At 46.7% G+C, this 17,242-nt stretch overlaps 1 protein-coding gene across 7 annotated transcripts in view; it reads left to right on the forward strand.

The window, feature by feature from the left end:
* Positions 1-14,805, forward strand: part of LOC144162364 (uncharacterized) — a 44,308-nt gene extending 29,503 nt beyond the window's left edge. For 5 of the 7 annotated variants that reach the window (XM_077692864.1, XM_077692862.1, XM_077692863.1 and 2 more), the window contains 2 exons: positions 336-647; positions 7,254-14,805. In XM_077692864.1, the coding sequence (XP_077548990.1) occupies positions 7,534-9,753 (2,220 nt within the window). In that variant the 5' untranslated portion in view covers positions 336-647; positions 7,254-7,533 and the 3' untranslated portion in view covers positions 9,754-14,805. The remainder of the gene's footprint in view (positions 1-335; positions 648-7,253) is intronic. The other 2 variants (XR_013320657.1, XM_077692865.1) reach the window with 2 other exon arrangements.
* Positions 14,806-17,242: the final 2,437 nt, after the last annotated feature.

Below are 17,242 nucleotides of genomic sequence, written 5' to 3' on the forward strand. Positions count from 1 at the left end.
TTATTTAGAAATTACTTGCGGTTACCACAGTAAAATGCTGGCTTTCATATGAGCTAGATGACATGCACTCCACAAAAATCTGTTGTCTGCCATCCTGTCACTGCAAATTGATGAGCAGAAAGTTCATTTGGCAGTGCCACCTGCACTGTTCTTAGTGCTTTCATCAGTTTTTATATCACCGAAGATGTGTTGCTGTTACGTGTTTTTTTAACTTCATACTAAGCACATCATTGATTTGAGCCAACTTAACTTGTCTCTTCCCTGTAGTATTCCCTGTAGGGCTCTGTGGCTGTGCCATCGCACGGTCCACTAACCCATTTGTCTTTGCAATGCAGGCGCTCGCCCCTACCATTGTTCAGTTGCTGGTTCCTGCTCTGTTGGCTGCCTCATCGGATGTTGCAGCGTACCGCGAGCGACTCAGCACTGGGAATGACGCCGTCCTTCTCATGCGTGCTTCAAACTCGTCCAGCTGTCCTGCTGCGCCGCCGGCAGATCACGGGATCACCGACGTCATCATCGTATCACCACCGTCATCGACCAGTTCAGCGACAACAGCTAGCAATTGTCAGCAACCACCCGTCAAGCTTTGTGGGCTCTGTGGCGGTGCCATCGCACGGTCCACTAAACCGTTCGTCTTCGCAATGCAGGTACCACATGACCTCTTTACTAAAAAAAATAGCGAATATTTTTTAAATGCGAATGCATTTCTTAGTCGGGGGTTGTCGTGCTCCGTCGGCGTGCGCCTGCATTCCTCCAGCGCGAGCGCACATGAGCACGCGCCTCGTAGTTCTGCCTTCGTCGTCGTCGTCGTAAATGCGAATGCATTTCTTAGTCGGGGGTTGTCGTGCTCCGTCGGCGTGCGCCCGCAGGTGTTATCTCTTCGCGCTCCTCCTCGCCCCTAGCCACAGCTGTGGCGCGCCTAGCAACCGGAGCAGGTGGTAGCTCGGGCGGGAGTAGCGGAGGGCAAGGGGAGAGGAGGAGCGCGCTCGGGCGTGTGAGGGCGCTGGCATCGCGGAGCTCGGGCGGAGTAGCGGAGAGTGAGTGGAGAGGAGGAGCGCGCTCGGGCATGTGAGGGCACTCGCATCGCGGAGCTCGGCGGGAGAGAGAGCTCGCGCGCGGGTCTCTCTCTCCTCTCCGCGTACCCTCTCTCCGCTCGCTGCGCTCGGAAAATGTATATAAATGCAGTGGAGCGCACGCCTCTCTCCGTTACTGCTTGCCGCAGCGCACTCATCGGTGCACCCAATGCATTCGCATTTCCGCACGATCCCCTTCGGGGAGGTGGGGGGAGTTTTTTGTACATTGCTGTTGTGGCCTTGCTTGTTGTGTTGTGCCCTTGAATGTCGTCCGTGCTCTCTTGCTTCTGTCGGGGGACGTGGAGTCCAACCCCGACCCTAACTCTCTCCCTTACGACTTCCCGCCAAAAGACCCTCTCCCAGCTAACCTTATTCTTTCCGATTTGCAAAAGTTATCTGCAGGTCAGTCTACGCTGCTCGCGGAAGTCCAAGAACTTAAAGCTGAGCTACTAACAACAAACAAAGCTGTGGCTGATCTAACTAAACGAATTACGGATCTTGAAATTCACTACCAAGGTCTTGTAACTGTTAGGAAGGATATCGAAACAGTTAATGGTAACACCGCAGAAATGGCCCGTCAAATCTGTGACACGGTGGAGGCGCGGGTTGACGACGCTGAAAATCGTTACAGAAGAAACAACCTCATCTTTTATGGCCTCCCTGACCCGAACCCGTCTGGAAAATTTGCAGATTCCGAGGAAATAATTATTGACCACTGCCGCGACCATCTAAACTCGACTCTTGACCCTAAACTAATTGAACGTGCTCACCGCCTTGGTCGGCACCGGCATGATTATCAGCGGCCTATTTTAAACCAAAGCCTTTCTTTAAAACCAAAGCGGCCTTTCTTTAAAACCAAAGAGGAAATTCTCTCGAATGGATGTAAACGGAAAGGTACAAACTATGGTATTGAAGAAGATTTTTCCGAATCTGTTCGCAAAGCCCGAAAACACCTTGTCACATTTGCCCGTACCAAATCTGAACCCTTCTCTTTGCGGTACGAGACTTTGTTTCTTGGTAAGAAAAGATACGTTTTCAACGAAACATCCCAAACTGTAAACAAAATTTCATAGCAATCGCCCTGTTGTACAACAAAAGCAAAACGTGTAACGTTGCAGCACCCCAAACTAGCATTTCCTTCTCTGTAATCTTCACTAATATACGTAGCTTCCTTCCAAAACGCGGCACAGTATCAAATCTTGTATTGACATCGGACAGCAACATACTAGTTCTGACAGAAACGTGGTTGACGGATGACGTCACAGATAGTGAGGTTCTAGCCGAATTGCCAGATTTTGTTGTTTTCCGGAAAGACAGGAAACAAACACGTGGTGGGGGCGTACTCATTGGTGTCCATTATTAGTTATCATGTTCAATGATAAATATCCGCTGTAAGCTCGAAATTCTGTGGTTAATCTGCCGTGCTGTACCGGAGACAGTTCTGCTAGGTGTGTGCTATCGGCCACCGGACAATAACCCAGATTGCGCACAAGATCTAAATGATATACTCAACCAGCTAACTACTAAATATTCTACCGCGCATATCCTACTTTTTGGAGACTTCAATTTTCTCAACATCGATCGGAATGACGCCAACCAATTAATAACAGGCCACTCCAGAACATAAGAATTCATTAACGTCTGCCTAAATTTTAGCTTGACACAGGTAATAAAAGAAGCTACACGTATTTCTGCTGAAACTTCTAATATTCTGGACCTGATACTGACAACTAAACCTGAAAGCTTATCACATATTACACACCTTCCCGAGATTAGCAACAACAAAGTTATTTATTCTGTTTTTGAATTCACCGCGGAACTATGCAAATCATGCAGTAAAACTATACATCTATACGGCAAGGGGGATTACAATGCAATAGTCACTGAACTCGAAGCATTCCTACCTCATTTTGAAACAACCTTGAGTGAATGATCAGTGAACTATAACTGGTTAATTTTCGAAAAAAAAAATAAGGAGCTTACAAACAAATTTATTCCTAGTGTTACCTTCTGTTCTAATCACCAAACACCATGGTTTTCCAAACTTTTAAAGTGGCTTGAAAAAAAAAAAAACACTTTTTCGTGCAGCTAAACGCGCAGCACATGGGGTAGGTATAAAGAAGCCAAAACCGTTTATTATAACGCCATTCGAACCGCAAAAAGAACCTTTTTTCATGCTGATCTTCCGAAAATTTTAGTGAATAACCCTAGGAAGTTTTGGGCGGTGATTAACTCTATAAGAGAAAATGCCAGGTATTATTTTGAATAATCCTTCGGGTGGGGAAGTTAAAGATTCTGAATGCGCAGAATTATTCAACGCAGCATTCGCTTCCATGTTCAAAAACGAAACTAACAGCCCTTTTCTGATTTTCCCGTCTAGCATCATCTCTCTATGCCCAATATTGACATTCTTGTATTACAGCGCACTACAAACAGGACACAGGGAAGGACGCAGACACAGCGCTGACTAACAACTGAGGGGCTTATTGGGAAAGTGAACATATATACGAGGCAATCAAACACAAACCAATATCAAGTGTGAACAAAGTATGCACTCTCATCTCATTGACGGTTGGCCAGAAATTTTAGTTCTTTTTCTGATAGGGCCACAGAAGGCATGCTGATGCACTTGTCACTCTGCCGATGAATTTCGAAGGCCTCGATGATTTCTCGGGTGATCTTCAGATTTCAGATGATACTCAAGCTGCAAATCAAGAAAAAGAGAAAAGAAAAAATGTAGTTGTAGTGCCGTACATTCACGCAGTTGCGCACAACCTAAAAAAGACGGGCAAGCGCGCAGGCGTGAATGTAGTGTTCTCGGCACCGGAAAAACTTATGCGGTTGTGCTCAAAAGTAAACACAAGGGAGAGGAAGCGTCGGGAATGTGGCACGAGGCATCACAATCAGTTTGTGGCATGCAAGGAGGAAGTAGTATACTCATTGCCCTTGGACTGCAAGAGGAGCTACATAGGCCAAACGGGAAGATGTATCAACGACCGGCTTCGGGAGCATCACAACAAAGTAGAAAAGCTTGTCGCGGAAGGGCACCTAGCCGCCCACTGTAAGCAGTGCGGGTGCAAACCACAGTACGATAAGTGCAAGCTGATAGGAAAAGGAAATCATAAGATCACCCGAGAAATCATCGAGGCCTTCGAAATTCATCGGCAGAGTGACAAGTGCATCAGCATGCCTTCTGTGGCCCTATCAGAAAAAGAACTAAAATTTCTGGCCAACCGTCAATGAGATGAGAGTGCATACTTTGTTCACACTTGATATTGGTTTGTGTTTGATTGCCTCGTATATATGTTCACTTTCCCAATAAACCCCTCAGTTGTTAGTCAGCGCTGTGTCTGTGTCCTTCCCTGTGTCCTGTTTGTAGTGCGCTGTAATACAAGAATGTCGAAATACCAACTCGCCCATCAGCCCACACACGCCCAATATTGATCGCTGCCGAAATAATATCGTTATACGAAAAACTAAAACTCTCTTCTTCAGCGGGATCAGACGATGTTAACACAAAATTTCTGAAAAATACCAAACGCATATCTGCCATATATATTTGTCACTGTTGTTCTGTCAGTCATTATCCACAGGTAACCTACCAATCAATTGGAAAATAGGAAAGGTCATTCCAGTCTTCAAATATGGGGATAGATCATGTCCGCTCTATTATCGCCCCATTTCCTTAACAAGCGTGCCTTGCATGCTCATGGAACACTTCATTTACACCGAAATCGTGCACTTCTTGGATTTTCGTCCCGCACAGCATGGATTTAGAAAAAAAATTTCGTGTGAAACCCAACTTGCCCTTTTCGTTCATGACCTGCACACTAACCTGGGCAATAATATTGCCGCGACTTTATTATTGTGGGAGCAATCCCCGACCGGCTAACGGGGCTGTTTCTAGTAATGGGTATGTTCTCACTGGTGGACAGAGGAGAAAGAAGTCCAAGCTCGCTTGCTCTAGCTGTGGATCGCCAGTGTTTGCCGGCACAAGTTCGCCCTGTTAATTAACGATTTTACTCTCCCTACTGGAGCTCATTGCTACATAAGTGGTGGAGGTGTGGGGTACATGATAACCCAACCGTCAAATTATTTTTCAATGATACCCCAACATGATACCCCAACCGTCAAGTCGCTAATTCAAGTCGAGGTTTCGCCCGTCCACGGGCGAACCAGCCGTCGTCTACTCGGGCTTCCAGCAGAGTGCGGTCTTCTACCTGATCGCACGACCAGGATGACAGGATGGGACACTGGCGCTGTGAACACGACTCCGACGGGCAGCCCTTTTCAGTACGTGGTTCAGCAGCAGCGAAAAACAAGTCTTTTACGGAGAGCCTTATGAAGACGTGAAAGATTGGCTTGACCACTTCGAGCGCGTGGCAACGTTTAACGACTGGGACAACGGATTTAAGCTGCGAAATGTGTACTTTTCACTGGAAGAAAACGCGCGAGCCTGGTATGAAAATAATGAATCCACGATGTCGTCGTGGGAGGAGTTTCACCGGCGGTTACTAGCGACCTACCCAAACAATGATCACAAGGAGAAGACTGAGGCTGCCTTTCAAGACTGAAACCAGCGTCCGAACGAGAGCGTCGCCATGTACGCCGAACACATGGCTCGTCTTTTAAGCGCGCTGACCCCTCAATGACCGACGACAGGAAGGTTCGACATCTCATGCGCAGCGTCAAGCAAGACATCTTCACCGGGCTGATGCGGAGTCCCTTGAGAACGGCTGCCGAATTCGTCCTCAAGGCTACCACGATTGAAAGGGCACTCCACCAAAGGGCGCGGCACTACAGTCGCAACGAACCAGTCCTGCCCAACGTATCCAGGATGGACAGCCTCAGTCTCCGGGAGCTCGCGAGATAGATTGTTCGCGAAGAGCTTGAAAGACTGCAGCAGGGACAGGTGCCACCGGCTCCGCTGTCCTTAGCAGAACTAGTTAGGGAGGAGGTAAGGCAGGCTGTGCGGGTACCAGAACAAGTTGACGTGTTGCGGCAGGATGAACCCCGCTCCTCATATGAAGCAGCCTTGCACCAGCCCGTCTATGGCACTCCTCCTATCGTTGCCTCGGTCACACCGCAACATACCCTGGAGCTGTCGCTGCGTACACCCTACTTGATGGAAACGGGCCGCCGGAACAGTGACCTGTGGCGCACCCCTGACAACACGCCTCTCTGCTTCCACTGTGGGGAAGCAGAGAGGTTTCTTAAAACGACACCTAAGTCATGTACCCTTTCATGTAAAACTGCTAGCCTACAAATCTTCAATTCGCACCCAACTTGAATACGCGTCGCCTATCTTGAGCCCTCGTCAAGCGTACTTAACCGATGCACTGGAATCAGTCCAGAATTGAGCAGCTAGATTCATTCATTCCTCATATTCGTACAACGCGAGTGTTTCACCTCTTAAGCAAGAATCTGGTCTTTTAAACCTTAACATTCATCGCCGAGTTGCCCGCCGCATTTTGTTCCACAAGTTCTGTCATAGTCCACTCGGTCACACGCCCTATATCCAGCCTCCTGCCTGCATATCTCAACGCACCACTCATCCTTCCCATGTCACCCGGCCACAGGCCCGTACCACGACATTTGCCGCCTCCTGATCTTTTCGCGCAGCCTCAGACTGGATTGGCCTTTCCGCTGATCTTGCCACCATAATGTGCCACTCAACATTTACACAAAATGCCACTCGCTTCTTTTCAATTTGAATACTCAAGCGTGTTCCTTTTTGTACCCCTGGTTCTCGCTTTGTCTTTTTTTTCTGTTTTCTTTCTGCAAGGTGTTACGCCTGTTAGTATTTGTACCGATCCTGCAAATGTAATATTTTCCTTTCTGTAGTGGTTACCACCGTTCGTATTTATGCCCATTCTGCATATGCATTGCATTTGTTGTATCTATTTCCCACCCCTTATGCAATGCCCCCTCTAGGGGGTCTTTAAGGTAGTAAAGTGATGGGGTGTGATGTGATGTATTTATTCATAGACTCAATTTTAGAAATTCGAGGTTTGGGCCACCTCACTCAATTTATTTATATGCTAGTGAGCTTGGCGGCTGTGTGAAACGTCTGGAAACTCTGTTGTGATGACGGAATAGTGTTGTCGTAATGTGAACTGCTTTTCACGCCAAAGTTGTTACCTGAACACCCGCGCTTAACAAAATATCTTTTCCTTTCAGGTTTCACCCGCACTACACCAACATGTAGCCCTGTGGTTATGGACGCCAGGCAGTGTGCGGCGATAGCCCTTGGCTGACACGTGTGAGGTTCTTGCATTCAAGGCGTCACCTGTGCCTCTCTGGAAGAAACTTTTCGGTGAAGTGCAGTTAGGAACTGCGCATCATGTTTGACTGCACTCTGTTAAAAGGAATTTGCCTGGGGAGCTTCTTGCATTCAAGGCGTCGCCTCTACCACCCTGGAACAAACTTCTCGATGAAGTGCAGTTAAGAACCGTCCGTCATGTTTGACTGCACTCAATGTTCAAAGGAATTTGTCTGGGAAGCAAGTTTTCTGAGGCATGTCTGCAAGCCCAAGGCCACGGCCGTGGCTTCGGCTACAAAAATGGCAGTGAATGGTTCAAACTCGCGGCCGAAGCTAAAACCCGAGACCCGCCCAAGGCCACACAAGTGCATGAAGTGCCAGAAGAAGTTTCAGTTTAAGTCTCAGCTCTTAAGGCACACCCAGGTACACACAAAAGAAAAGCGATACTCGTGCACAGTCTGTGCGAAGGTGTTCGCCACTAACGACTACCTTCAAGTTCATGTGCGGCTGCACAGTGGCGCAAAACGTCACAGCTGCAAGTTGTGCAAAAAAAAGTTCTCACTTCTAAGTCACCTAAGACGCCACATGCAGGTTCACAGCACTGACAGGCCGTACAAGTGTCCCGTGTGCCACAAGAGTTTCGCCTGGAAGGCGTACATGGAAACGCACGCGCGCCGACACTCGGGGGACAAACCATTCAAGTGTAAGGTGTGCGCGAAAGCGTTTGTGACCTCGCACAACCTCTTGGCACACTCGCGCATCCACACGACCGAAAAGCCCCACAACTGCTCCCTGTGCCCACAGGCGTTTCGGAGGCGGGCTGAACTGGTGGTTCACATCCGGGCCCACACAAGGGAGAGACCGTACAAATGCGACATCTGTGGCAAGCGCTTCGCGGTTCGGGACGTCATGAAACAACACCGCAGGACGCATACGGGTGAGAAACGCTACCAGTGCCAGTATTGCCCCAAGACATTCACTTGGCGTTCCAACTTGAACGTTCACCATCGAATCCACACGGGTGAGAGACCTTACAGTTGCACCATCTGCCCCAGAACGTTTGCCACCGGGGTTTCGCTCAACGTGCACCGCAAGGCTCATGCGAGAGAGAAGTCTGCTGGTGCTAAGCGTGCCAAAAGGGTTTTGGCTAGCTCTGCGGCCGTACGGATATCTACAAAAGCACAAAGCTCCAGAAGTGCAGTGTTGAACGGAACTGCGAAGTGCAACGGGGAAGACTTGGAAGTGTCTGCAAACTCGGTGACCACACGTAGATCCACTCGGTCGGCTAGCTCTGCGACCAGACAAAGATCTACAAAAGCGGGGAGCTCCAGAAGTGCGGTGTGTAAGGGTATTTTGAAGTCTTGGCGAGTGTCATCTAACGCCATAGCCACACGCAGATCAACTCGGGCAAGAAATGTCAGAAGCAAAATGTCTGAATTGCGTGTGAAGTTTGCTGAAGGAACCTCTTCAGTTTCAACTAACCCTGTGACCACGAGGGAGTCCGCACAAGCACAAAGAATCTCAAGTGCAAATACCATAAGTACAAAGTGTGCTGAAGAAGCTTTGCAACGGTTTGCAAACTCTGTGAACGCAGGAACGTCCAAACAAGCACAAAGTGCCTTACGTGATGTGTCTGCCTCAAAGGCAGTGCCAACCAATTTGAAGTGTTTTGATGAAGACTTGAAATTGTCTGCAAACTCCATTGCCACACGGAGATCCACTCGAGCAAGGAGTGCCAGAAGTGAAGTGCTGTCATTAAGTGTTAAGTGCGCTGGAGAAATCTTGCAAGTGTTGTCTAGGTCAGTGATGACGAGCAAATGCACGCAAACACAGCGTGCTTCAAGGGAAATGTGTGCTACAAGTGCAATGTGTGCAAGTGTTAAGGGTATTGCTGGAGATGCTCCACAAGTCTTGGCTGACTCTGTGACCACAAGCACATCCAGACGTGAAATGTCCACCACAAGTGCAACACCCACATGCGTAAAGCGAGTTGGAAAAGCTTCCGAAGTGTTGCCCAAATCTGTCACCACTGGCACGTCCACTCCAGCACGAAGTTACAGAAGTGTGGCGTCCACCACAAGTGAAATGTTCATAAACGTGAAGAGTGAAGGGGAATTCTCGCAAGTGTTGGCAAACTCCGTAGCACGAAACGGCACAAATGCTGTGCCTGCTACTAGTGAAATGCCTACAAAAGTGAAGTGTGAAGATGAAGTCTTGGACGTGGTTACTAACTCTGCAAGACCTGCCTGGAATTCAATGGCCTGGAGAGTAAAGTGCAAACACCCAGAAGTGCCTGCTAACTTTGTGGCTGCAGACAAATACAGGCCAGCACGACGCTCCACAAGGGCAGTGTCTAGAAGTGCCAAGCAAGCTGAAAAAGCATGGCCGTTGTTGGCAAACATGTGCATGCCATTGTAATATAACTGTGCCTGTATTGACAGCTGTATTCAGGTGTTGGTTAGAATGACAATCTTTGTAGCGCATCACTGCCGAAGCAACAGACCCAGATGTCATTGCATGTGCTTGTTGTGAAAGGAGACTTCACTCAATGCGCGACATCATTGGCAGTTTCTCACGCAGTTAGTTTGTTGTTGCAGTTGTTTATAATCACATAAAGTTCGAAAAATCGCAGACACGACTCGTGTCACATTCAAAAACTCACAGTAAGGCATTCTTTGTGCCGCGCGAGGTGGTGGTGATGTGGTGAAGGGGTAAGTTTTGTTGTTCTTAAGTTGTACCTAAGTATAAATAATTCTTACAGGACGTCGCCCATCTAAAACAACATTCCAACAATGTATGCGCACAAGAAGATGGCCTCCTGAAAGATATCGTTAAGGCATGCAACTAGTCTCAATGCTATTCTCTCACTTTAGATGGGAGCTGAAGTGTCAGAGGCTACTGAGTTTCTCTCTCATCCATATAGAGGACAAGAGCCCTAAAGTAATGTGTAAGTTAAATAGGCCATGAAGACAACCTACAACATTGTTTACAGTTGAACCTTGTTATAAGAGACATGGATGTAAGAGACAATCGGGTATTATAGACACTATTCACCTACATGGTTGGATGCCCTATCTTTCCCATTAAATTGACTTCTTTTATAACAGACATCAGATGTAGAAGATAGTTGGTTAAAAGGACAAGTTGTCCTTGAATTTTGGTCAACAATCTCACTTGTAAGACATTTTAACTGCAGATGCGGTGCCACCAGTCTCTAACTGCTGTAGCTTCCATTGTGGAAACTAAGGGGCACGACAGACACCCGCAGTCACTATTTATTATAACTTCAGCGAACACACGGTGGTTCAGTCAGCTATGAAAGAAGCCCTGCCAATGGAAATGCAACTTACAGAAGTGAGTAAAGCTTACTGCCGTGCATTAGAGCACAACTGCGCATGCGGGCTTCTGTGCAATCCAAGAACATTGGGCGCGCGCAGTGGGCTCTCCCAATCGCGTAGCTCCAGTTAAGAAGCATCGCAGATGTTGAGCCCTGCAAGCGCGATGAATAGCCAGAGCACACAGCGAAGGAGCTGTGCGACCTGGCTATTCATCAGGCTTGTGAACTCAACATCTACAATTCATCTTCTGTAAACAGCGAAAGGAGTGAAAGCTTGTAGAATTTGCTGTAAAAAACAGTGTAAATACAGTTGTGAAGGAAACAAAGATTCAGAACTATTTTGTAAATTCTGGGGCCAAACATCAATTAGAATGAATCTTTTGCAACATGCTGTTTGTTATTTTGAGCTTATTTTAGTCGTACAGTGCCCACATTGAACTAGGAGTTGATCAGTTAGTGAAAATATGGTTTCCTGCTTATAAGAGACGTATTGTATAAGATACTGAAACTGCTCCCCGGTACGTGTCTCTCATAAAGGGGTTCAACTGTAGTTCAAAAAATTCAGTTTTTTGTAGTACCTGCAGTGCTTGTCCGACAGTTGATTCTGGGAGAAATTTCAACAATTTGAGCTAAAATGTCATTTCTCCTACCGCATCGCATGTTTTGTTTGGAGGAGGTACAGTGGGCCGCATAAGTTTGTGGTATCTGCAATGTGTGGTGGAGCGAGGCGAACATGCATTGTTGTGCTGTCTGCTGTCACAGAGTGCTGGGTCGAGACTCACAGAGCTTGCCCGTAAGGTGCACTGTGTGCATGCCTGTCCTTTCTTCGCTATCAAGCATCTCTCGTCACTTGTTTTACTGTCACATGCTTTCGATATTCGTGGCAGCCACTGTTGTAGCCATTGTATGCTGCGTATCCCCCGTTACTCATTGTGCCATTACAGAGCATTGAGTAAAGGGAGTTACACAAGGAGTGAACAATAACAATCCTAATGGGTGAAACAGGGCCATGTTACTTGGGGGTACACTGAGAATAACCACAAAGGCTGCAGAAAGGCAAAAGAGTGTTTGTATACAACAACAATTTAACAGCGGCAAGGTGAAACCAACAATTCAGTTCAGTTCGATTTGATTTTGTTTCAACTGCAGTGATGTTTGGAGGCGTGGACAAAAAGCCAAGTGACTTGACTTGGTTCATGCCCCCCACATGGCAACCAGTAAGTGCTACAAAGGGCACATGATCTTTCAAATGTTTGAACAGTTGTTTGTGGAGAGTTTCTTAATCAGTTAGGTTGGCAGTGATGATGGCAAGATCATTCCAGAGTGCAGTGGAGCGGTTGCCTGAGTGAATGCTAAGCGCACGTTCCACCATTTATTTACATCTGATGCAGCTTTTCCTCATCACAGGAAAAAAACCTTGTATATGAACTGTGTGACATTTGCTATGCACGTAGCAGTTTCGAGCTTCCTTCAGTTATGTGGAGGCTCGCAAAAGTTGTCTGCAATGATCTGAGTCCATAATTTATTTGTTGCCATTTTATTTCACCTTTTTGCTTTCCGTCTTCACAAAAATGAAACCGCCACCACTGCCGAAATTTAATGTACGTACCATCATGTTTAGTTGCAGAATGCACTTCCATGGTGACAGTGGATGGGAAGTGGTGGACATTACATGCCCAAGTCATGTTTTGTGGATGATGCACTACCAAGGCATTCGCAGATGGGAAAAAGAAGCACCCAATAAGATGGTGAAGACGAAGTTATTTATTGACATTGCCTTGCTCAAATTCAATATGCTGACAACTTTATGTGTAAAATGATGACCAGTGTAGTTGTCTTTCGAAGAAAAGAGTTGCTTTTCGACTGCGGTGAGTTTGTTGAGTTCGTTTCTTGTCCCATCGAATCTTGGGTCGTCACCTGTTTCGGTAAACGTCCCTTGGCAAACATTCCGTGAAACAAATGGTCCACCTTCTATTCTTTATGCACATGACTTGTACATGGCCTGCCCAACGCCACTTTTTTCGCTTAATCGGAACTAGAATATCTTCGGCATCAGTTTGTTCCAAATTGACGCTGCTGTTTTCTTATCTCTAAGTGTGCTCTCTAGCCGTTTTCAATCTATGGCTCGTTGGGCCAATCGAAGTTTGCTCTCAAGGCGCTTAGTGAGGCTCAAGTTTCTGCCACAGATGTCGTCAGTGAAAGCACGCATTTATATACTAGTCTTTTTAGCAACAGGTAGCTTACTGCCGAAAGTTTCAGGATACTTACCAAATTCAGCACACCCCCTACTTATTCATCATTTAAGTTCCTGCCCATCATTTAGATTACCGCTAACAAATTGCCCAAGATAGTTGTAATCATTCATTTGTTCTAGTGTTTCATTAGATATCATGAAAGGGCGTCTCTCCACATGTCTGTGCAGCGTAATCTTTTATTCTTTTGTGTTTATTTTTAACCCGGCAACTCAGTTTTCCAGGTAGAGTTGCTGATGCAATTTGCGTGAGTCCCCGTGGGACTGACTCGTTAGGAAACTGTAATCTTTAAATTTCAAATGGTTTAGGTATTCCTTACTTATCCGTAATATTCTTTTGTGTTCCGATCAGGTTTTGTAAGTACCCCTCTGTTTGGATTGTAAATAATTGTGGTGATATTCTGTCTCTTTGAGTGACAGCCTTTTTGATTGAGGAGCTTTTTAGTCTTCTTATGCATCGGAAGTGTACCTGTGCATCCTTCGTATATATTCTTGAACAACGCAATGCAAGTCTTTTCCATTCTATGATCTCTTAACTCTGGTGATGGCCACTGAATCAGATGCCTTTACGTAATCTGTAAGTGCCTTGTGGTCGCGGGTTCGATTCCCGGCTGCGGTGGTCGCTTTTCTGATGGAGGCGGAAAGCAAAAATGCCCGTGCGTACGAGATTTCGGCGCACGTTAAAGATCCCCAGGTGGTCGAAATTAATCCGGAGCCCTCCACTACGGCGCGCCTCGTCGCCTGCGTTGCGTCGGCGCGTTAAACTCTACAATCAATCAATCAATCAATCAAGTGCCTTGTATACTGCATAGAGATTTTATATACCACACACCTTTTATTTATTTTTCTGGTAGCATTAATGTGATCCAGTGTTGAGACTGCATCCCTGAAGCCTGCCTGTTGCCTAGGTTGTTAAGGTGTAGGTCGCCCATTCACTTAATCAACTAAGTATTAATTTTGTAAATAATTTGTGCAAAACAAAGTAGGCTGCTTGGCCCGTAATCTTTAAAGGGGCCATGCGGACAAAATACAAGTTTGTTTTATTCGAAAGACAGTGTTTTACAGTGCCCTACGTGCTTGTCCGACAGCGATGCTTTATTCACTGAGGAATTACACATTTTATGCCAAAATTTCAATTTCTCCAACTAAATCGTGTGTTTTCGTGACGTCGACAATGACGCATCCAGAGCAGGGCCTTACAACTAAAGATAGTCTGCTGACCTGGGCTGCTACGACCTCACAGACGGGCGCTCGAAAAATACTTGCACCAAATTTTGGCGGAAATTGATTTAACAGAGAAGCTAACGCCGTAGACTCTTGTGGGAAGGGATCACTGTTTTTCCAAATTAGGGAAAAAGTGAGGCTACTGTTTACTTCCAAAAATGTTTTGAATGTGTTAGCATTTTTATGTTTTATGTAAACCCAACGAGGAAACCAGTCTGTCCGTGTGCGATGCTTGATGTGTCGCACTTTTGGTGCATAAATAAATCTATTATTAAAAGGCTGTAAGGCCTTCATATTCCTATATAAGACTGTTTAAAGTGCCCGTGTAAAATAGCTTTACCAGCACTGCATTGGTGTGTAATAGTGAAGGCAACTTACCGGGGTGCACTGTATAACAGAACGGTGTGTGCTCATGTAATAGTCGGCAATGTAGGAGTTTCTGCAAATTTTTTTGTTTGCAAACATGTCACGTACCCTATGCGATCATGTCTACTCTAATCTATAGAGAGTGGTGGTGCAAGCAAACTAATGAACCTGTTCACTGCCACGTGTTCAGAGCAGTTTATCAGTATTTCATTGTTGCCTACTTTTCACACGTTCTTACTTTTTGTGCACTGTATGCTACATTCACATGAAATAAAAATACTCTACTCTTGTTGCTGTTGACTTTGTTTAACCACTCTGCCTAGTCTTCGTTTCTTCGTGCACTACTTTCCAAAGTGGCGTCTCAAAATGTGAAGCAGGGTGTTTTTCACGAGAGATGGACAGGCGTGTCCGGTCGAAAATAAATAAATAAATAAGTCCGGTCGTGTCCTGAAAATAAATAACGATTTTTGCCTATGGGAAAATGGCGGCTGATTTGGACGTGCGAGCCCGAAAACCGGGTTTTCTGATCGTCTGCTAGCTCATTTCTAGGTGCATTTTCTGATCGTCGGCTGCACCATTTGGCTCCGTACGTGAATCCCAAACGTGCGTTTCACTCTGCAGGTGGTTCCGTCGTTCCAACATGAACTTGCGCTGGCTCGCAAGGCGAAAATCGTTTTTATTTATTTTGAGAATACACAGGGAAGTACCATCGTTGTTCCAGGTATCAAACAAAATAGACCACAAAATGCGACCTTCGTGTCGAGTTCGAGCGCGAACAGAGCGGCGGTTCGCTCAGGAAAAAATTTTAAAGTGTTCCAATTATCGTCGCAACACCCTTACATTTCAAGCACGACCGGGCGGCATCGGCACTCGTCCGCTGACCTTAGACGGCGCGAGCCGTCACAGCGCGGACGCGGGCAACCCACCAAAAGGCGTGGAATATGCCCGGAGACTCACCGGACATCCCAAATAACGCCCTGGCGCAATCAAGGCAGCGCGAATCAACACGGTCAGTGCAATGACCTACGCTTGTGAGGAACAGCAGCAAATGCAAGAACGGCCGAAAGTTGGCCATCGCCTCCTGTATTCTTTCAATGCCAAACACATCGCCCGCTTTACAATGGGAGTGAGTGGGACGCCTAACATGTCGTAAGGTTGGGCCCCGAGATTAAACGGGATCCTCGGTCGTGTCCAAGAGCGTAATTGAACTCGAGAGCGGCTTGTGCCTGGTTGCCAATGCAGCCGATGTTTGAGACCGTTGAAGTAGCGGCCAGCAATTCGCACTTTCCAGCGAATATAGGTGGTGCGACGGGGTATCCAAAATGGAGGACGGGACGATGATCGGGACGTCGTGTTAAGCGCGCGCATATGGGGGGAAAAGCCGATCCGGGCCCATTAGTGTCTCTTCAGACCATCTTTTCCCTTGCCGATGAAGGTGCTTTGTCGAAGGCGAAGCAGTTTATAACGCCAGTCACACTGTTTTGCGGCATCAGGGAGGCCACATGCTGAGCATCGATGGATTGTGCCTGCAACCGAATGGCGTCACCAGCCAACCGCGCTGCGTGAACGTTTGTTGGCACTTCAGTTTCTATAAAGGGCGCTACACTTCCATGCATGTTCGTAAAATTGTTCAAGCACACTTTACGAATATTTATTAGGCGCCAAGCAGAGCTCGGTAGACGGAACCGAGCACAGGGTTTTTTTATTGCCACTTGCGCAACTGTGTCGAGTTACAGTTACAAGTGCGAATAATGCGAGTAAATTATAATTTTGTGGGCTGTTTTTACAAGGAAAGATATACGGCGTTTATGCAGGTTACAGGTAATAATAAAAATACCGAAACTAATTATCAAACGCTGACGCCTCTACTGCAAGGCCTGTTACATCAACTGTGCTGTACTTTCAGCGCGCTGTCGGAAACGACGATGCCGCAGTAACAAGTTTATTTTTTTATTACAAATACCTACATCGCCAATTTTTTTTTTTTTTTTTTGGGGGGGGGGGTTGAGAATTAACAAAAAAGCAGCAAGTTTAATGCTAAAAAGGGAGCGAAGCACAAACAACCCAACAAAGCACAAAATGCAACTGGAATACAGCATTTATTAACAGAAACCAGCTCTTTAATGAAAGAACAGTGACGTTCTCCTGTTCGTTCTTGGCTTCACTTTCTACTCGTGCGTGCCCATAGGAATGTTAAGCGCGAGACACATGGACGACTGGTGCATGCGATTCGCATGCGACTGATCCGCCAAAACCGGTCCTAACAATAAGTCGTAACAATCAGTCGCATGCGAACCGCATGCACCCGTCGTCCATATGTCTAGCGCTTTATGTGGCGCCACGGCGCCTTTCTTCCGTGGTTTCAGTGTCTGCAGACCACCTATTAATAAACGACACACTCAACTTGCACGAAAAACACACCACCAATAACAAGAGAGCGAACTAAACTTACGGATATTGCTCCAGAACAAGTCAGCTTTCGTGAATACTGCAAACCCCTTTGTGTTGCTGACACCTTTTCCAATGCGGAGCATAGTTATCCAAACCTTTCGGGCTTTTTTATCGCTGGGAAAGGTATGAACGCTGGCTTTTCCCGGCACTGAGCGATTTCTACACTGCGGTACACAGCATATTCCATTGGTTTTTGGTTGTGCGTTCTCAATCCCCACGTTTCCGAACGCTCCGGCTGCCTTCGCCCAGGACGCCGATCATCTACAAACAGCTTCGGA

The sequence above is a fragment of the Haemaphysalis longicornis genome, unplaced genomic scaffold (assembly GCF_048455015.1).
Source record: "Haemaphysalis longicornis isolate Haplotype H1 unplaced genomic scaffold, Haemaphysalis longicornis Haplotype H1 scaffold_12, whole genome shotgun sequence".
Classification (NCBI taxonomy): Eukaryota; Metazoa; Arthropoda; class Arachnida; order Ixodida; family Ixodidae; genus Haemaphysalis; species Haemaphysalis longicornis.